Raw genomic sequence first — 22949 nt, forward strand, 5'->3', positions numbered from 1 at the left:
ATTTGTTCTGGTTATATAAACATAATAGCGAATTATGACGTAATAAAGCTGTAGGATTAACTTTGTGCAAGCTGTTTGACTGGATTAAACTACAACTTGTTCACGTTTTCATCTGTAGTTATTGATGTAATTTATAATTATCCTCTAATACTTTACTGATTTTTTATTTTATCGAAATACATCAAATGTTTTACTTCTTTTTTATTATAAATACTTTCTTGTATACTTTCAACAAGTTTTAATCATTTTATACCAGCATTAACCCATCTCGTAAGAAAACAAAACTGAAATTTTGAACAAATGTAAAAGTAAAATGCGTTTAATTTAAAAAAAAATTATAGAATGATGTTTTTTACTAATATAAGTGTAATCTATAATACGATGTTCAATTAAACTAATTAAATACAGACTAAATAGTTAACATAATTTGTTTCATTTTAAATATTTTACTAAAGAGTTATAAATTTAAAGAAAACAGTTAGTATTATAACCATAAATATATGTATAAAACCGTTTATTATACTAAATAAAACTTAATTTTTTATAACAACACCATATTTTGCATTAGCTGAATATACAGAACAGTAGTCTTCAATTTTTTTTTAGTTTATGCATAGCAAATAGAAATTAACTATGTGAACACAAGATAGTTAAGTAAACACTTTTTTCTTGAAGTAATACTACTGTTATATTGCTGTATGTTTTTTACTACAATTATATTACAAGTGTTTCTAAGTTTTAAAAACAACAACTTATAAGTACAAAACAAAAAATTTAATATTTTTAAAATAGTTTTACAACTAATCAAAATTTATGTGCACAGTATTTTCATTTATGTACACATTTTGAGATACACTGAGAGAAAACAACATAAACATATCAATAACTTTATTTCAGGGAAATATCTGTGTTTACATACAATCTGAAATTTCTAAAATACTAGTACAAAAATACTGAATATTTCTTAAATAATAAAGCTAAAGAATTAAACAAATTAGCATAAGTCTATACAGCAATGCTTGAATACTAAAATATAGAACAAATTTTTAGGTAATGATTTTAACAAACTAAAGCTATAAGCTACCAACTTTATCCACAATGCAACCAACTTTTTTTGAACTAACATTTTTTAACAAAATATATACTAAATGAAGGTAGAATAAACAAATGCTTTATGTATATCTAAAAACTGTTGAAATTAGAATATATTAGTAAAGTTCCAAACGCTTTAATTTTTGGTTGTCTATAAAAATAAACCTATACAGCACTGTTTTTTTATAAGTAAAATATTGCAGTTTTTTAAACCCTGGAAAAATAAGTTCATCAATTGTACGAAAAAACAAAAATTTAATTTAATTTCTCAATTTAAAAAAAAAAACTTATGTAAAAGTATTATTATTTATAACTCAAAAATAGTAGTATATCAAAATAGTCTCAATAAAGTGATTGAGAAACCAACTCTAGGTTCTTGTAGCCGTGGTTGTCTTGCCTCAAATTGATCAGGCCGGCAGGAGTGACCAGGTCGCGGGTGGAGCTTTCCTCAGAAATCAGTTCGGGTACGACCGTGTGGCAGACGGACATCAACCTGAGAAAGTCAACGACCGAGTCGTCGCCGCTTTTCTGTGCAAAATATTTTGAAAGCTTATCTACTGTTTTTATATTCACCAAGAAACTACTTTTCAGAATTAAAAAAAAAAGTTTTGAATAAGTCAATTTATGAGAGGAAGGTTTGAAATATTCTGTTTATTGTAGGTCTAAAAATTTTATTTATAAATAATTAGCAATAGTTTAAGATGTTAAAGAATACATAATGCACTTAGTAGTAATAATAAAATACTTTACTGATAAATACTAAATAGTCTGATATATTTATAATTCAGCTAAAATCAATATTAAAAAAAAAACTCTAAACTGAAGCGTAGTTGACATAAATTTTTAAAACTGTATTTACCAGTGTTAGAATACTCGAGATAAATGAAAAATATATAAATGTCCAAGTTAACATGTTTATTGTAAAATCCTAACGCAAAACAGACATATAAAAAAGTTATGTTAATATACAATCGAAAGCTAATCTAATCTACATTCAAAGCTAAACTATTTTTAAACACTAGTTACTTTACTTAATTTATAATCTGATATATAAAAAAAAGTTTATTTTATTTAATATACCTATTATTTATTTTTACAGTTTATTATTAACAAAACAATGTTTCACTCCTATATTGGCATATAGGAGATCATCAGTTGTTATAAACAAATCTGAAAAACTTTATTGAACAAAATAAATGGAAGTTATGTGAAAATATTAAGTAAAACAAAATGAAAAACAAAGTATTGAACTTATGGTTTAAAAACTTGTGGTTTAACAAAAAATACCAGCATTTTTAAGCATATTTGTTGAAAGAGCAGGTAAAGTTTTTAAATGTTTTGTTAAAGAAGTATGACTAGTTATAAAAAAAGAGGAAAAGTAATAATATGTGATATTCAAAAAAGTCAACTTTAATAATTAGTAAGTTAATTGAACACCATAAAGAAGTCGACGCTCAAAAGTACGGTCAAATAATATGTTAGAAAAAGTTAAAAACAGTTAGTTAAAAAATTATTAAATCACTAATAATGGATAAAAACCTAAAGATGAATAATATTATTTCCATTTATAAAACAGCTTGAAAAAAAGTACTTTTAAGTGCTTACTTTCTTTATTAAAATAGTTATTCAATAAATATGATAACCAAAGTATTAAACTTGTGGTTTAAACAAACTTTCATTTCAAACATAAGTTTAATACTTTGGTTTTCATTTTGTTTTACTTAATATTTTCACATAACTTCCATTTATTTTGTTCAAAAACTTTTTTCAGATTTGTTTATAACAACTGATGATCTCCTATATCCCAATATAAAAGTGAAACATTGTTTTGTTTATAATAAACCGTAAAAATAAATAATAAATAAAAATCTCCTTAAAGCTATTTAAGTCGAGAACTTTGATTTATTTGATTTAAAACAAATTACAATATTATTTAATATACCAACAGTTTCTCGTACACCTACAAAAATGAGTACATTTATTCAAGTATAACTAGAAAAAGTAAATGCTACAACTGTCAAAATCGTAAACGAGAACTAAACAAAAACTAACTAGTTTCTGAAGAAATGTAACGTCACTGAAAGAGGGCAATTCATTTTTTTCCCTGAAACAATACTTTACTGTCAACTTAAAAACAAATTTTATTGCTAAATACTCACTTGGTGTACGCCAACGCTTCTTAAACCGTGCGTGTTTTAAAATTTTTGTTTAAACCAAAATACACCCGTTGACAGTTGAAACTATTGCTTACAAACTGAACTCACCCGTACTTGACGCTGGCGACCGTCACTTTTTTGAGCACCATGATGTTTTGGGTGAGCGTGCCCGTTTTGTCGCTGAAAATGTACTCGATCTGCCCCAGCTCCTCGTTCAAGTTTGACGTTTTGGCCCTGGCCGGCGTATCGTTCTCTTCGTAGTACATTTCCAAGTCCTTTGAAAAGATAAAATAAAAAATACAAAAAATCAATGATGTTCGTAATTACTTGTTTAGATTTTGAAATCTGTGAAAACTATAACAAGTTCTTGAATGGCAGAAAGTTTCACGGTTGTTAGATTTTTAGTAAGCTTTTAACTTGTTGAAAAACACAGAATACCTATTTTTATAAATCGAAAGTCTGGTTAAAAAATTTATAACAACAACAATTTAAAGAGTTCTTAATTTATTAAAGTAACAAGGTTTCTATTTAGTTCCAAAATTTTAAAAGTTTTTATATTTCAAAGAAATTGTTTTATTTAGATATTTTTTAGCAAACATTATCGACAGCTATATTTTTAAAGACTAAAATATATCCACCAAGTTTGTTATGAAAAATGTGATAAATGTTTTGTATTCTTTTGTAGTACATTTCTAGGTTCTTGTTAATAAAAATTGTACCGCGTGAGCGGTAATTGTCTCTTTTTTACTTTCTTCTTTTTTCTCTAGCGATATAAAGTCAATAGTCTCGATTAATTTACGGTTCAGTTTTTTTAGTTTCTACTGCATTAGAGCGGTCTGAACTCAGTGCAGCTTTTTGCTGCACTTAATTTTTAATGGTTTCAATCTTGTTGAAGTGATTTCGATTTTAGAATGTTTTTTGAGTTTGGTTTAAACATTTAGTGTTTAGTTTCTGTTATTCGAGTATTGTCGTCTTTTAAAAGAATTGATAATTTGATTTATTAGTGTAATGTTGTGCAGTATTTTATCATCTTTTCATTTCGCAGCTTCATTGTAAATAAAATCATTATCACAAATTCGAACTCAGTTTAAATTAGTATAAGTAACTGATTGATTAAACCTTTAGTAAATAGTAAGTAATTCATATTAGTTTAGTTAAAACAACTATAGTTTAAGCGTTATCTTGGGGGGCATCTACTATACAAGTTAGAGCGCACGTTGCGTTATAAATCAGGCCAATAATAGTTGTATAAGTAGAACCTCTAGGGATGGCGACATGATGACCCGGACGTCCAGTTATTTATAGCTGGAATTGAACACAGATACCTTCATTAAATTTTCTACGTTTTTTAGATGGTGACATGGGGACAGAGTGGAATAAACCTAATTTAATAATAGTATAAATTCGATAAACTTTATGGCATTTATTTAACCTAGTCATCAGGTCTGTAAAATTTATAAAAATGAGTTTAAAATTTCTAGTTGGAAAAACAACTAAGTAGTTCGAGTTTGTGATAGATTTGAGTTGTTTTTTTCTAATGGTAATTAGTTTTATTGTGTTTAATTTTATGTTAAAGTGGTTTGGGGAAAGGCTAATCGACATGTGTTAGAACTAAAATGTATTTGTTGTGTAGATATTATTGCAATTCATTGTTGAAGCGTTTTTCAAAATGAGTTTTAAACTTGTACGAGCAAGTTTAACAAAAGTTAGTCTTGTTTTCAAGTTGTTCCGCGTTTTGTCAAATTAATTAAATATCGTTCAATCGTTTTAAACATTTTATTAAAAATTAAAATGAAATAAAAGGCTTCTAATAATAAAACTTTCTTATAACAAAAAGAGTTTTAAACGTCTATAAAAGTTAGCAACTGTAAAGTTTAATTGTTTTGTTTTCAAACAATCGGTTTAATTTGAACTATAACGGGTAATAAACTTTTTAAACTGCATGTAAAAAACATTGTTGTTTTTTCGTTCGTCCTTGTAAAAATATTTGTATGAGGTTATTAAAACTTGTTTTCGAGTGCATAATCGGTTATTAAAGTGAAATTTCTTAAATTTATGAAGCTTAATTGAGTTTTATATTTAGCAACAATGTTATGTTCAAACTTTAAACTATAATATTTAAAGTTTTTTTTTTACAATGACCTTGTTAATTGCTTTTAACAAACTTTATTGGCATGTTTTTTGTTGTTTTAAAGCTAGCCGTACTTACAAAAAATAATTTTTAACAAGGTCATTCGAGCTATTTAATGTCTTACCCGGTATTTAAAATCTGAAAATAAAAAACAATTTTGTTTAAAATTTTTAGAATATTAAAATTTTCAAAATCAGTACAAGTTCACTGGCTATATTTTTACGAAAATAAGTTTAAACTTTTGAGACGCATGTGAATGCTTGTTTTGTCAACTAATTCGTGTAAAATGTGAAATGTTTTTTATTTTAAAGCTTGTAGAGAATTACTGTATATTGATTGGAGCCAAAAATGTTTCTCATTTACTTTGAAACTTAACAAACTTTAAAGTTAAAATAAAAATAGACTAATGGATTAATGCAATGTTGTTGCTAACTAGTAGCATATAAGTTTGTAAATTGAATTTTTTTATCTTTTAATGTTTTAACTTGTTTTTAAAATTGATATCAAGTAGTGACGTACATTCTAATTGCACTTTCGCACGAACGGCTCGAGAAACGAATCGGCGAGGAGCGGTAGAGGGGACTTATGTACGAGGTGAGGAACGAGGAGCTGAAAGAGGAGATGTATGGAGAGACGGATCAGAGGATTCCGTAGCACCAAGAGACCGCTGGGTGAGGCAAGGAGACGGATTCCGTGGCGCCAAGAGACCGCTGGTTGAGGCAAGGAGACGGATTCCGTGGCGCCAAGAGACCGCTGGGTGAGGCAAGGAGACGGTTCCGTAGCGCCAAGAGACCGCTGGTTGAGGCAAGGAGACGGATTCCGTGGCGCCAAGAGACCGCTGGTTGAGGCAAGGAGACGGTTTCGTAGCGCCAAGAGACCGCGGGGTGAGGCAAGGAGACGGATTACGTGGCGCCAAGAGACCGTTGGGTGAGGCGAGGAGACGGATCGGCGTGGACCGGTCAGACGACGTGGAGATGTGCAGGGGCGGAGCGAGTTCCGGCGGCGAGGAGATTTTTTGAACTTTCTACATTTTTCTGTTATTTTGAAAAACTGTACCATACTTTTATCATTTTTGTGTATTTTAAACCGGTTTATAGAATTTATAGAATTAAGTAAAGTAATACTTTTTAAACTAAAGAGGTAAAAGTCGGCGGTCGTTTTTTCGTTCATTTTTCTATATAGGGAGTTTTAAGCATTCTTACAAGTGTTAGAGAATAAAAATTAATGTATTTTTTCGGAAAACCAAGAATAAATTTTTAAAGTACGAAGGTAAGAGGAGAAAATGTACCGCGTGAGCGGTAATTGTCTCTTTTTTACTTTCTTCTTTTTTCTCTAGCGATATAAAGTCAATAGTCTCGATTAATTTACGGTTCAGTTTTTTTAGTTTCTACTGCATTAGAGTGGTCTGAACTCAGTGCAGCTTTTTGCTGCACTTAAGTTTTAATGGTTTCAATCTTGTTGAAGTGATTTCGATTTTAGAATGTTTTTTGAGTTTGGTTTAAACATTTAGTGTTTAGTTTCTGTTATTCGAGTATTGTCGTCTTTTAAAAGAATTGATAATTTGATTTATTAGTGTAATGTTGTGCAGTATTTTATCATCTTTTCGTTTCGCAGCTTCATTGTAAATAAAATCATTATCACAAATTCGAACTCAGTTTAAATTAGTATAAGTAACTGATTGATTAAACCTTTAGTAAATAGTAAGTAATTCATATTAGTTTAGTTAAAACAATTATAATTTAAGCGTTATCTTGGGGACTTCTATTATACAAGTTAGAGCGCACGTTGCGTAATAAACCAGGCCAAAAAAAGTGTATAAGTAGACCCGGTTAGCGACAAAATAATACAACAAATATAATTGAGACGTTTAAACTCTATATGACACGTTTTTCTTTTCCTTTAAGTGCTACGTATATTTTTACAGAACTAAAAGTTCAGGAAAAGAAGTATATTTATATACAAAATACGTTTCCTTTGTTGTATATTTTTAACTCATTAAAAAACTATGACATATTAAACTTCAAAATTAATTATTTAATAGTTTTACTTTAATTAAAATACCATCTTAAAGCAAAAAAATGCATGTATCTAAGCTAATTTAAAATGCTTAAAAGTTAGACAGAAGTGTTTAACAAAATAGGTTTATTTTATTTATATACTTTTTTACTAACAACTCAATTATTAAAATATTGTGTATATAACAAAGCAACAAGATATAACAATCCTTTATATAGTTCCAAAATATGAGATAATTTTTTTTAAGTACGTCTCTCCGTGTTAAAAATTTACAGCAATTTTTGACTATTTCTATTTTAAAATAATCATTTTTTTAAATAACTTAAATTTTTATTATTTTATCATAAAAAAGAGGCTTCATTTCTGTACATAATTTCACAATCACTACAAATAAAAAAGTTAATTAGAAACTGATATAACCTGATTGATAAACATGGCTTGAACATATTTCACTACTTCTAATGTTACCATAAGCGAAATGGGAACCAAATTGTTGTACACAATCACAAAGGTAATGAATGATTTCACCGGCCCAGAATGCTCTGTGAAATTTGAAACATTTATAAAACAAAATTGCTATTTTCAAAATTAAATAAAAGTTTAAATTAAAGATCTCATTAAATTAATAAATGTAATATTAAAAATTAAAATAAATCGAAACTAGATTTTTCTAACAGAGTTTTGACTAGTTATCATTAAGATTACTTAATTTGTAATGATTTTAATAAAATTTTCCAATGTAATTTTAACAGTTATCTAACTTTTGTTTGGAAATTTACAAACAGTATTTATTAATTTCAAAATATAAGTATTTGTTAATTATGAAGATTTCAAATAGTGATGTATCGGACTCACTATCCGGGTCCGGCCGGATATTGCCATTTTTGTCTGATATCCGGATCCGGCCGGATTCTAATTTGTAAAAAAAGTTCGGGTCCGGTTCCGGCAGGATTCTTATTTGAAAAAAAAGTCCGGATCCGGGTCTAGTTAGTAAAAAAGAGCATACTGAAAAGTATTTTATCAAAAACAAACCCTGTGTAAATTAATAATAGTCATTTTCGTCAGTTAAAAAAAACACCTACCGTGATTGGCTAATTTTGTACACGTGACTAATTTACATTTGTTAACATTTAAACTATGAAATAAACATTTCATGAAATGCAACTCTTTACATATGTTGTAAAATTGAAAACTTTGGAATGAATACTTGCATTATTTATTGTTTAAAGTTGAGCTCAGAGAAAATTTAGAGTTAATACGGTTGAATGTACGAGCCAATGAGAATCATATGACGAAATTTTTCAAACTAAATACTGATGCAACAAAACATCAGAACATGGCAGGCAGTTTATATGTAAGCAGTTAGTTAGTTTGGTATGTAGCGTGAAGCAACAAAACATCTTGAACGTTTTTGTGAATGCTTATTGTAAGTAGTGTTTTGTTTTAAAAGTGAATATTTCATCAGGTGTTTAATTGTTTAAATATTTAAGCCAGGTTTATAGTTTAATAGTTTATTAAAAATTTTACAGTTTCTTGTTTGCTAAAAGTTTTATTTAATTTTTAATTTTTTGTTTTAAGCCTTTTGATATAGATTTAAATAGATTCCAGTTTTTAAAGTGTTACCAAAGTAATTAATGGTTTTGTATAAGCTATCATTTTTTGTTGTGTTTTATATAAAAGATTCATCACTCAAAACTGTCGTGTCTGATTATAGAAAGTAGTCTCAGTTAGAATTTAGTATTTGTAAGATATTAATTAAATAAGGTAGGATTTAATTATGATGGGTAGTACTAATAAGTTAAGTGTACCACAATCAGTCCACAACTTTACTACCAAATTGTCAACCTTTGCTAGCTGTTCTACTGATTATTAGATTAAAGTAATTTTTTCAGTTTTTAAAAACCTCATTTTGACTCAGGCTTGTTTATACTCACTCTAGCTAGTTTTATTGACTTAAACAGTGGCAACCCTGCTAATTTTAAAATTTTTGGGAATTTTAGAAAATCTTGGACTGCCTCAGGCTAGTTTAGTTTTTTATAAAAACTCAGGCTAGTTTTCTTTTAGATTTTGAATGAGTTTTAGCTAATCCAGTTTTCAATATTTTGTAATTTTCTAGTTTATTTTGTTCAAGAACTTGATTTCAGATTTTTAATTGTAAATAACACCTAAATTTGTAAACCTTGTGGCTAGTTGTTCTACTTATTATTAGATTAAAGTTCTTTTTTTTCAGTTTTTAAAAACCTCATTCTGACTCAGGCTAGTTTATTCTAGTGATGTATCGGACTCACTATCCGGGTCCAGGTCCGGCCGGATATTGCCATTTTTGTCTGATATCCGGATCCGGCCGGATTCTAATTTGGAAAAAAAAGTCCGGATCCGGTTCCGGCCGGACTCTAATTTGAAAAAAAAGTCTGGATCCGGTTCCGGCCGGATCCTAATTTGAAAAAAAAGTCCGGATCTGGGTCCGGTACATCACTAATTTCAAACAACTTTTACTTATTATAGCTCTTTTTGTTTATAAATTTTCAAAATATAGGAAAATAAGTACTTTTTGTTGGAAGAAGACATTAATTTTTAAACAATAATCTACCTCAGAAACTATTTGTAAACAAAAACTGACCACTTCCGAAGGGAACGTACCAGAGATTTTCCTCAGGTTGTGATTGGTGGAAAAATTGTGAACCCACTGTCGATATGATGGACACAAATATAAGTATCAAGAACAAATTCATAATCTGTTTTAATTAAATACAGTTTAGTTTTTAATTAAAATTGTATAAAAAACATGATAGGTAAGTTGCTATCATGAAACAAATTGACTTGAAAAAAAACATATATAGAACTTTTATACACATTTCTTTAATCAATTTTTGTGTTGCTACATTAAAAAAGTTTTTAAAAAACTAGTATTTTTTTAATCTGTTGACGCTATTATTTTTCTGTATAAAAAAACTAGGAGAAGAAGTCCATTCACCACAGTAGAGGCTAAATTTTATTTAGCTAAATTAGTAAAGGTAATTACTATGTAATGTAAAATACATCAACCTGCAAATTAGTGGAATTTTCAATAGTGGATCTTTTAATGGGAGTTTCTTTTGCATTCATCATAATCTTGCTCTCATGGCCGGTATAAACTGCAATTCCTACGATCCACTCCGTATTGCGCAAGATGCAGCTACGCAGCAATACTTGGTTGGAAGACAAAGAGTGTCTGTTTTAGTACATAAAGGAAATATTTAATTTTTTGTTGTTGTAATTGTTAGTGATTAAAGTAATAAAAAAAAGAATTGGTAAAATAAAATAATATTAATCAAACTTTTGTTTAATCAAACTTTCGTTTAATCAAGTTTTTAATATATTCTGTACAAACTTTTGTGTCCCTGGTTCGAGCTGAATGCTTCCGTTGAACTCATATAAGTTAGTGTTTGGCAGATCACACTCGAAATAAGGAGTAAAATTTTGCAAGTCTTCCTCACTTTGCAGGTGAGTGGTTTCTTCAATGGCCTGCACATGGTTTTTTATCAACATGGTACACTTGCCGTTTCAATTAAAATTATCAAAATTACTTGTTTTAACTTGAGATTGGTCTCACCATCTAGCATGGCAGTTTCAACGTAACACAAACTCTGGGGTTCACTGCTTGACAGTAGAATTAAATCTGCGGGGAATGGTTGTCCGTTCCATACCTTCACTATTTCGCCAACTTTTACCTGGAAAGTGTCTTGAACTAATTAAGTTATAGTAATGAAATGTTTTAATCTAATAATTCTCTATTAATCTTCATTGGATATATTTTTTTTCCAGATTTAAAACTATTCAACTTTAGGCTTTAATGTACACGAAGGAATTATAAATTCACCCTCACAATATGACAAAATTTTATATTTGTTGATTCAAAAAAAATTTAGTTGTGAATTGATAATTTTAGGAGCTATAAACCAATAAGTGCTCTTCGTTTAACAGATTTTAAAAATCTAGTAAAAAATATTGTTTATCAGCAAGAGGGTAAAATCTTCACTATTTGATCAATTTTTACCTGGAAAACTTATTCATTAATCTTATTTATCAACAAATTGTTTACCTTAAGGTTAAACATAAAAAACATTTTTAAAACGAACAAATTTATAGTTTGAATACTTTAAGTTATCTAATTTTATACTAAGTATATTTGCCATAAAAACTAATTTTTACTTGAAAATGTTTTAACTTAAATTAAAGTAAAAAACTAAAAAAAGCTTTTAACTAACCTCTTTCCATAATGTTTTTTTGAAAGCATTGTTAATATAAACAAGGCATTGTTTGAAATTTATATTTTTGTCATCAACATGTCTTTTCTGAAATTAAACTTTGATATAATGAACTTGTTAAAAAAAACACAGTATAAATTAAAAGAACCATTATCATCTGAAATACAAAATATAATTGCATAAAGCTTTTTTATGATCATATAGCTCTGTTGACCTGCTGGACCCACAAAATTAGGATTCGGATCTTTTTTTTTGAAATTAAGGTTCTGTCAGAACCGGATGCAAATTCATTTTTTAAACTAGGATCTGGCCGGCTAGAGTCAGATTTAAATCCATTTTAAAAAAGTAGGATCTGGCCAGACCTGGATATTAGTGAAAAAAAGCCGGATCCTGCCAGATACAAATGTCACTTTTAATTCAATAAAAAAACTAATTACAAGTTATAAATAAATAAATGATCATCACTAAGTTTTTGTTTAGACTAATTATCTTATAAGTTAAATAGTTTTGTCTATTGTGTTTTGTACATTCATTTCTTTTAAACAATTCCTAATGCTTAAAACAGTGTGTGTTCTAATAAACTTAAAGTGTAAAACAGAACTTTGTTATCCATTGGATCCTATTAGTTGAGCTTTTTTTTGAATAAAACTTACTTATAAAGTAAAGCCTCCCAGAAAGTTCATGTCAAATAAATCTCGCCTGTTATGTACAAAACGACAGATAAGTTGACTATGTTATCATAAAACATTGAAAAAGTGTTCTAAACTGATTTACTTATAAGTAAAAATAATCTTTTAAATCTTAAACAGTAGATATAATAAAACATTGGTTTGTTATGTAGTAAGGAAGCAAAACTACTATGCATTAATCCAGTGGTCTTCAAAGTGTGCGCACCAGTGCACACAAAATTTATTTAGGGGTGCATGAACCGTAACTGGAAAAATTATATTAAATTTTGATACTAGATAGTATAGAACACTTTTTTGAAACTGACACTAGATATTCTGGAGTTGATGATGAAAAGCAAAAAAAAAGAAAGATCTTAAAGAGGTTTTTATGGTTGTTTTTTTGAGAAATATTTGGGAAACCCTGCCCTATATATTACAAAAAATTTAAAACCTATAGTAGATATTCGAACATTGGGGTACACAGAATTTTAATTTTGCAATTTAAGGTGCACAGATTATGATTAGCTTGAAGACCACTGCAATCAACCATAATGCTTTTATTGATACAGCTCTATGCTTTTGTATGGCATAAAAGAGCAAATAAAAAGTTTACCTTGTTTTCTTCATCAAAAATTTTGTTTGATAGCAACGAAAATACATAAACAAATACTTGTAAATATACAATACACATCAACTAAAATTATAAAAAAATAATACTGACATTGTGAGTTTGTTTATGCTTAATAGTTTACATGCGTCTTTTAATGTAACATTTTGTAATGACTTTAGTGTGGTTATTTATTTATGTAAAGATATTTTTTTCAACAAATAAAATGGCTATTGTTCTCTTTACATAATTGGATCCCAATATCTAAATTTGCTTAACATAAGCCAAAACTATTGATCTATTGGAGCCACAAAATTAGGACCCGGCCGGAACCGGACAGTAGTGAAATAATGCAATACCCGGTCAGATCCGGATAGTGGATCTGGTATATCATTATAAAGCTAATTTAATAACATTTTTCATCATACTTTATTACATTACTATATTGAAAAGTTAATTGGAAATATGTTCCTCAAATTACAATTTACTATATTGAATTATTTCTCTAAACAAACTAACTATCAAACAAATTCTTTTAAAATATTTAGTTGATACAAATTTAAAGTAACTACTTAGTTATAATTAAGAAAATTTGAAAAACCAAATGCTAAAAAACAACTTTTTTAGTGAGTTATCATATAATATATTATATAATATATATTATATAACATATAACTTTAAAATCGTTGCTACTTTTACTTATATAGTTTTACAGTCAATACTTGAACCCAGCATTTTAATGCGTATAATACATTGTTAAATTAAAAAATGGTTCGAGTTATAAAAAAGATTACATGTTTAAACTTAGCATACTAAGTTTCGCTCAAAGAGCTTGTCACTGCAGTTATCTAAAACTTAAGTAAAAAACATGTAAAATTCATGGAAAATAAACTGTTAATAGTGAAATAAGTTTAAATATGGAACAAAAACAAAACTAGACAATACTAACCATAGCAACATTATCTTGAGACAAAGCTAACTAAGTAATTAAGTAATTGATCAAGTAAGTTATAATTTTTAGCAAGAACCATAAGAAAGATAAGAAAGTATAAAACTCTAAAACCAAATAACTGTTGTTAAATTTACATACTTACGTTTTAAAAAATAAAATTGACCTGCTTAAAAGCAAAAATTACGTAACTTTAAATAAATTAAAATCTAATAAGTCTATCAAAAATTTATTATCTCCTTAAAATTAAAACAAAACCTAAATAGAATTTCAAATTAAGTTATAGTTTTGAATAGATAAAAGAGTAAAAGTTATAAAACAAAACCTAGTTGTTGCTTTTTTCTAATTATAGATTGTGATAAAACCAATGTATAATGGTTTACCAGTAAAGATAGATAATGTTGAAAATTAAAAACTGTTATATGATCTGAGTTTGAAAAATTAATTTTGCTACAAAATATGGAAAGATGAATTTAGTTTAGAGTTTTTTAAAAGTATGTTGTTTAGCTGGGTAGCTGTCTAAATTGCACGAAGATACTTTTGCACGGGTTAAATTATTTAATTTTTATTATTTTTTTTACTATCACTGTTACCCCTAACCCTTACTTTCGGTCGGTAAGTTACTTTTTATTGAAATTTTTTATTTATTTTTACTATTACTGTTACCCCTAACCCTTTTACCCTCGGAAGCTTTTTTAAAAATTATTTTTAAGAGTATTAACTTATTTTGTATTTTTTTTTTATTAAATAATTTTTTTTTTTTTTCTGTTTATTTTTTCACTCTCGTGCAAAAATGTAACTCTTGCAAAATTGTCTTTGTGCACTCAGGCAATTTTGTTCTCGTGAAATTTAGTCCCCTTGTGCAATTTAGACCCGTTCCCTGTTTAGCTACTGTCTCAAGATAATTATTTGTTTTGGTTTGTATTGTCAAACTTTATATCGTTTTATATATTTCAACTAGTTGAATTAACAATTTATTTTCCATTACTTTTGTATGTATATTTTTTTTATCTAATTTACCTACAAGCTCTTTCAGCAAACTTAATTTGCTAAATAAACATCTGTAAAAATAAAAATACATTCTTTCTATGAACTTTTAGTTGATTTCTAACAACAAAACTTATAGTATAAAAAAGGACGACAATTAACATGTAGTTATAACTGTGTTAAAATACAAAATATCATAGTTTTTTATTTTCTTAAAAAATTAATTATCAAACTATATTTCGCTCAAAGTGTAGAGCTCTTTGATCAAAAATTAATTTGTTGAACAAATTTTTGAAAAAATAAAAACACATGATCTCTTTTTATAAATTAGAGATCTTTAATTTTTTGCTAAGAAACAAATCTAAGGTATAAAATAATTATGCTTAATATGCTAAAGACATGTCTAAATGAGAAAAATAACTTTTACATATAACAATAAAAATTAAACGCAAAAAAATTATAGCTTGAAATATTTTACTTACATAGTCTTCAAAAATTTCTTTAATAGCAGCTATGCACAAAATAAAGGTTAATGGAACCAATGTAGTGAATTTTCCAGTGGGAGAAACATTAGGAATTTGCTAAAAAAAATTATTTTTTAACTATCTTTTTAACGTTTATTTGATTCTCTTTAAAGTTTTTAAATTGAGCAGAATTATAATACCTTATTTTAAGGTCATTGAATACTAATTGACTTTTAATAAAATACTTTACAGATTTTGAATTTTTACTTGCACATTTCTAAAATACTGTGAAATAAAAGTGTTAAATAATATTCTTTTTATTGAATTACAATTTATAAAACTAGAAATTTTGAATACATGTTTACAGGTTAAGGTTAAATGTGCATAGAACTTCCTTTTTTTTAAATTAAAATGTCTATAATGTATACATTGGGATAATTACTAATTTAAATCAAAATTAAAAATACTAGAAATTTCACAGCTAAATTAGAAGAAAAGTTGAAAAAAACGAAGTTTTTAAGTTCTTATTAGTAACTTAACTATATAAACAATAAAGATTCATGTAATTGCTAATGCTATTTTTACAAATATTCCAATCTTTATCCTAAAGTAAACTCGTTTAAAGGGTATTCTAAAAGCACAAAAATTAAACTCAGTTTAATCAAACTAAAATAACTATTACCTAAAAATATACATAAGCACTCATTAATTTTACTGATTAAAAACACTTGAATTAATATTTTTGGTAAATACAAGCTGAAAAAACTTAAGCAAATAAGATTGTTTAAATGTTAATAAACAAAATACCTGTAGAATTGCTATAAAAGCAAAAAACACATTTGCTGCTTTGCAGAATTGAATAAATAGAAACTTTGGTAAAAATGTAATCAGATTGTATTTTGCAGTTCTGTATATAAAAGAATAACTGAGAAATATTTTATTTAAGTCCTTACTTTAATAATTGTAAAATTTAAATACAGACATTGGCTTAAGATTATTTAAAAGCATAAGAGTAAATAATATGTTATACTTTGGGTCAAAAAATTAATTTATTTTTGAGATATAACCAAGTAAAAATAATCTGACAAAACCCTATGGGAATTGAAAATTTTCAAGGCTGATTTTCTTTAAACTTTAAAAAATTCACTATAAGTCTATCATCCTCTTCATTTTTAAAGCTATTTACTTTAAATTCACATTGTAGGAAACTTTCTTTTCAAAAATTATAAGAATTTTGTAGGAAGCAGATTTAAAAAAAACAAAAATAATCTTTTTTTTGTTTTTTTTAAATAAAACAAAAAATCGAAAAATATGTTTTCTACAAATGTCAAAGTTTATTAAAGATTACTCTGAGAAAGTTTAATAAAATTGCTTAAAAACTGAAGGAGACAATAGTTTTTTTGTGAAAAAATCTATAATTTAAGTTTGCGCCTCCCCTTAAGAACCTATTAAACTTTTTAACTTTAATGGCTAAAATCTTAAAAGTTACTTTGAATTTTGAAAAGCAGTACAAAGTAATTGATAGCTTGATAAATTATGTTAAAAATAAGACTAATTTTCAAAAAAAGTGTCTTACCAACCCCCCTTCTTTGCCCTTAATAGAACTAACTTTCTTGTGTTGTAAAAATTTTTAAATACATAAAAAAAAAAACTTTCATGTTTGCACGTTTTAAAGAAACTTAATAAAACTGAGTTCAATTTTCATAATTAATTTATTACAATTTTCTTTTCTAAAGAATGTATGTACAGTAATTGTTAAAAAGAACAACTTTAAATAATACTGTAGCTCTTAGGTAGGTTAGGAATGAGTAATTTTTTTTTTTAGTGGGCCAAATTTGCTTCAAAAAATTTATCCTTGGCTGGAAAAAAAATATATGGCTAGTGTGTAATTTTAAACTTTTTTGCTATTAAAGTTATAAAAATATTTTAAATATTAAAATTACCATGCATGAAAAAATTAGTGATAAGAATTAATCTGTACATAAGTTTAGAATACAGTAGGGGTAGGGAGTACTTGGGTGATGTTTGCTGAACTTATGAGTCCATATGATTTGGATGTGTTTTTGCTTCATTAAAAAGAATCTAAAAAAAGTTTGCTGCTTAAAAAACTAATTTCACCCCCAAAAATCTAATACTTTTTGATTTTTTGACTTAAACAGTAATAAAATCACCTTTACATGTTCTAGACTTATAATTTACGTCTTAAATGAAAGCTTACACTTATTGACATATTAACTGTTTTTGATGTATTATGACGTCATAATCACCCTAAATGTGCAAAATTTGTCTGTAAAATGTAGGGGTAGGGATTACAGCACATTTTTTTGGTCATATTGTAAAAATCAAATAAGTACATATGATTCGGATGCGTTTTTGCTTAGTTAAAAAGAATCTAAAAAAAATATACAATTTTGCAAAAAACTGATTTCAACCTCAAAAATTACATATTTTTTGAATTTTGACTTAAACAGTAATAAAATTAGTTATACATGTCCTAGACTTATAATTTATATGTTAAGTGAAAGCTTTTAATTATAGGCATAAATTAAAGAAAATTCAATTGCTTTTGTTGTATTATTACACTAAATATGCAAATTGTACTTTTTTTTCTAATATAAAAAGCAAATTCTTCTGCTATTTTACTTTTTGTTTTAGAATATAAAATGTGTCAAGTCAGCTAGGCAGAAAAATATTACTGATATAATGTCATTTCAATTGCATGTTGATATATATATGAAATACATTTTAAACCACTTTCAGTTATTAGAAGTTAAAATTATTGAGAGCATTTTATATAAGTAAATACAATAACAATAAACTGCTATGAGCTTAAAACTAAAAAAGATTTGATAAAAAGCTTTAGAATTAGATAGTTAAAACATTTAAACAAACTAACAAATTAAGTTTTAATTAATGTAGATGTACAATACTTTATAAACTTTAACTAATAGTAATTTGAAAACAATAACATACTTTAAGCTAAAAAAAATTAATACAGATAAACATTTATTGTTTAATTAAATTAAAATTCTTAAATTTGAAGAATAAATTACATTAACTTAAATAAATTTACATGCACTTTCTATGATATATAAGTCTAGATCTTTTACTCTTAGACAGGTGCTCTCAATAATCATAATTTCTAATAACGGAAAGTGATTTAAAATGTATTTTATATATATCAACATGCAATTGAAATGACATTACAACAGTAATATCTTTCTTCCTAGCTGACTCGACACATTTTATATTCTAAATCAAAAACCTAAAAGTAAAACGGCAGAAGAATTTGCTTTTTATATTAGAAAAAAAAGTACAATAGTACAGAAAAATTTGCATATTTAGTGTAATAATGACGTTATAATACAACAATAGCAGTTGAAATGTCTTTAACTTATGCCTATAATTATAAGCTTTCATTTAAGATATAAATGATAAGTTTAGGACTTGTATAACTAATTTTATTACTGTTTAAGTCAAAAAATCAAAAAGTATGTGATTTTTGGGGGTGAAACTAGTTTTTCGAGCGGCCAACTTTTTTTTTGAAATCTTTTTATTTTTTTTTTCAGATTGTTCTTAATGAAGCAAAAACACATTCAAATCATATGTACTTGAATGAATATTACAACATGACCAAAAAATGTGCTGTACTCCCTACCTCTAAATACAGAGTGAATACATTTTAAACTATTTTTTATCAAAAATCTCAACTTATTTAATTTGAACAAGACATTTTTAAGGTATAACAGGTGGCAGACTAAAGATTACTTGTTAGCAGACCAGATCAGGCTTGCAGGCTGTATAATACACACCCCTAATTCAGGTAAACTACCTTAGTATTTAAAAGTGTAGTAAAATTTTCTTTAAAAAGTAATACTAAATGAAATCATAAAAATTGTATTTACAGTATAAAAATTGATTAAAATATATTATGTAATGATTTCTTTAATTAATTTTGTTATCTAATTACTTGTTAGAAAAACATACTAAAAATATTTTAAATCAATGTAAGAAGTATAACAGTTCAGCTTTTTGCTTAATTTTCAAATAACATAAATTTATTAGTAAAAGTAGTATAAAAACAATTACGAGACAACATTGCTTTTGAAATTAACATCTTGAAGATCAGGAGAGACTCTTCTAAGATTGTCATCATCTCTGCTAGATGTTTCTATTGTTGCTGAAATGTATTAATAATATTAGCAAAAGTTAAACTAATTTAAAAAGTTTAAAAATTTAGCTGGTATTAAAAACTGCTATAGGTAATTGACCATTAGACATTTTTCCTCAATTGAAATCACTTTTTTTTAGGTTTTCAAAGGCCTTTAAAAAAGAAGTGAAACATTTGTCAAAGAGGTTTTTTTTTTAATGAACAGCTTTAACACATTTGACTTTTTAAAAATATCACAGATGTTCTTGTGCTAAAACTTTATTTCAACTAACGGCGTTTCACTGCTCTCAAATAAATTTAAGAACAGATCTACGGAGTCTATAAAATGTTAACACACATTAGAAAAAAAGCAGAAAAAAGCATGTATAATTATGAAATATATAATTAAAAAGAAAATATATAATTTAAAAATATATAATTCTTTTTAAAAATATATAATTCTACTAGTGTTGCTTTACAAGTGTTAATGATTGGTTAGGTTAAAACTAAGAGTTAATGAGGGTGAAACACTTAAGGTCTATCAGACTAAAGGTTTCACTTTTTATTATAAATAATTGTATATATCATTAAAAAATAGTCCACAACCATAAAAAAAAACATTTTTTTATGATATTTTTAATTCCAATAAAATTTTTTTTGTAAAACTGCAACTTTCCAGATTTATTTAATCAGGCAGAAAACATGCTTATCTTCACATTCAGTAATGCTTGGCAGCTGCTGATTGTTACTTAATCAAATTGTTAAATATGGTTATTGTATGCCCAACAAATCCTTTTTTAATAAAGGCTGGTTTGCTGAAGCTTAACTAATGTTTGATTTACAAGTTTGTAAGATGATGCAAACTACTTTAACCACAGTAGAATACAATTGTTTGATAGGTTCATTGTATAACACAATGTATTCAAAAGGACTAAAATTTGAACTGAAAAACCAAAACCAACAGCGTTCCTTATTGCTTTGACCTCAAATTTTTGGTCAACTGTCTCAGAGAATCTTTAAAAGCATTGCTTTGATTATTGGAATTAGGATTATAGGAAAATATTGTTATAAGAATATTTTGCTTCATCTGTATAAGTTTGAAGTCCTTCTGATTGTATTTTAATTATCTTTTGCACTCATCTGATTTTTTAAGTTTCAAATTTTATTTTATTAGATAATTAAGAACTTTGATGTAAACAATAGTTTATTTATTTAGTTTTCTTTATTACTAAGTTATATACTTGTTTCATATAGTAGACTATTTATTAATTTATTAGACGACTTATACAATCTTAAATTTCATTAACTTTGTCTTATTTCTAAAAGTAAAAAATATTTAGTGGATAGTTTTATAAAACATTTTTATTCTAGTCAATGGTCTAGCACTTTGTGCAATTTATTATTATAGTTATTGTAGGTTAATTTGATTGCAGTGATACAATAGTTGGATTGTTGGCGTGATTTCTAGTTGCAGTGTTGGAAAACACTTGCTTTTAGATTTGAGCTACAGGGCTATACTATTTTATTTTTAATCTTGTCAGTTTCTGTCAAACCAATGTGTGACTACAAAAGATTTTCAATAAAAATTATTTTATTTGGCAATTTTTATGAACAACTATATGTTAATTTTAAAAGAGATAGGTAAAGTTACACATTTTAAATTTTGCAACCTAAATTTTGGAATACATTTATCATTGAAGAATAGAGCATGACACTGCACTGTATAACCACAAATAACATTTTCCTAGAGAAGATCTAAAAATTTTTTCATTCTAGACTAACAAGAAATCAGTGTTTCAATCTAAACAAGTTCCCAGAAAGCATTTATCTTTGCAAAAGGTTGAGTTTGACTGATGGTTTTTTTTTGCAAACAGGATTCAGTACAACTGAACTGAAGGCAGTCTAGTGGTTATTGTAAAATCTAAATCTCATCTTTTCTGAAGATAGTTAAAATACTGATACTTGTTATCATTGAAAAGGATAAGTAAGAACCAAAGTACTATTACTTCAAAATATATCTTACTTTCTACAGTTTTTCCAGCCATTTTCCATGGAAAACAATTCTAATTTTCTTATTTTTAAGTTTTACTTCACAAAGTTGAATTTTTCTAACCGTTCTGAAATAAAATTAAAATCAACAAATTCTATAATTAAAATATTATGCATTCAGAAAAAGTTATCATATATAAATTTAAATATAGAAAAAAGTAGAGTGCAGTTCTGACTATAAACTTTATTTTTGGCAAAATCATTATACATTTATTGAAAATTTGTATATAACTTATCAAAAACCAATTTGAACCAACTCCAATTTTAAGACGATCCATTTAACAATTATAATGTTATAAGAAAAATTAGTTTTTAAACTAATTATTGTTTTAATTGGCTTTTTTTCTAGTAACATCATAATAAATAATGGATGACTTATTAAAATTTGGTTTTAAAAAGGCCTTTTTTTAACATATTTTTTTTAATACTACATGTAACAATTTTCAATGCTTTTCAAATTTAGTTTGCCCAAGATAAAGAGTTACATGTCCAGTCTATTTATATTCACACAATAAGACAGTCTATGATAAACAAATTTGATTTAAGTTTGAGTTTCTCCATGTTTCAAACTGAACATTTTAATATGATATTTTTACAACATATTAAAACAAAAGTTGTTGAACTTTAATTAAACTAATTATTTACAGCTTTTTAATTCTTTAAACTTTCTACTAAATTACAAGTATATAAATAAACTGAAATTAAAAAATGTTATCAATTAAAAAAGTCAGCTTTTTGACAAAAAATACAACTTTTTACTTACTAACATTTACAGTAAAAACATATTTTATTTTATACAAATGTATAAGTACTAATCTTAAAACATTTTTTAAGTTACATCAGTGTTAATAAAAGTTATTTAAAAACTTTTCTTATACAAGTTCATTGTAGTTTTTTATTTAAGTTTGTTCCTAAGTTAGTAAAGTTAAATAATAAATAGTTTTAAACTGATGTTGAATGGTTTAAATAAAATCCTAGTTGGGTGACTATTTCACTGAATTTTAATATTTTTATAGCTTGTTTATATTTTAGAGGCTAAAACAATCTTAAATAAACATTTTGTTTACAATTCGAATTGCTAAGAAAACTTAAAGGTAAACTCAAAACAGTTTTTTTTTCTTGATCAATCCGCATTGATCACTCGCATAAACGTTATCTGCAAATTATATGATGTTTTTAAGTACTACTAGCTTTTTATTTTTCTTAAGTAGTCAGTAGAACAGGGGTCGGCAGGCAGTTGGTGCTCGCGGGCCAAATTTCAAGTTTTCCAAGTCTTCGCGGGCCGCAGTTTTAGTTTTAGTGACATTTGAATAATATTTTGCTTTTAGTCTTACTAGAGAAAGTTTTACTTTTATTCACTTTGATATTTCAAACTACTTTTAGATATACAGAGAATTTCTATTTAAATTATAAATACTTTATAGAATAAAATT

At 26.5% G+C, this 22949-nt stretch overlaps 1 protein-coding gene across 1 annotated transcript in view; it reads right to left on the reverse strand.

Annotated features, from left to right (window-relative positions):
• Positions 1-22949, reverse strand: part of LOC145838842 (putative phospholipid-transporting ATPase IA) — a 46372-nt gene that overhangs the window by 13388 nt on the left and 10035 nt on the right. Inside the window, exons 8-20 of the mRNA XM_082946465.1 lie at positions 19407-19497; positions 16125-16224; positions 15336-15434; positions 11643-11729; positions 10962-11105; positions 10766-10899; positions 10441-10606; positions 10019-10130; positions 7816-7937; positions 3357-3523; positions 3145-3196; positions 1536-1620; positions 281-284 (exon numbers count right to left, since the gene is read on the reverse strand). Of these exons, the coding sequence (XP_082802591.1) occupies positions 281-284; positions 1536-1620; positions 3145-3196; positions 3357-3523; positions 7816-7937; positions 10019-10130; positions 10441-10606; positions 10766-10899; positions 10962-11105; positions 11643-11729; positions 15336-15434; positions 16125-16224; positions 19407-19497 (1363 nt within the window). The remainder of the gene's footprint in view (positions 1-280; positions 285-1535; positions 1621-3144; positions 3197-3356; positions 3524-7815; positions 7938-10018; positions 10131-10440; positions 10607-10765; positions 10900-10961; positions 11106-11642; positions 11730-15335; positions 15435-16124; positions 16225-19406; positions 19498-22949) is intronic.

Source organism: Thalia democratica, chromosome 6 (genome assembly GCF_965202585.1).
Source record: "Thalia democratica chromosome 6, ktThaDemo2.hap1.1, whole genome shotgun sequence".
NCBI lineage: Eukaryota > Metazoa > Chordata > Thaliacea > Salpida > Salpidae > Thalia > Thalia democratica.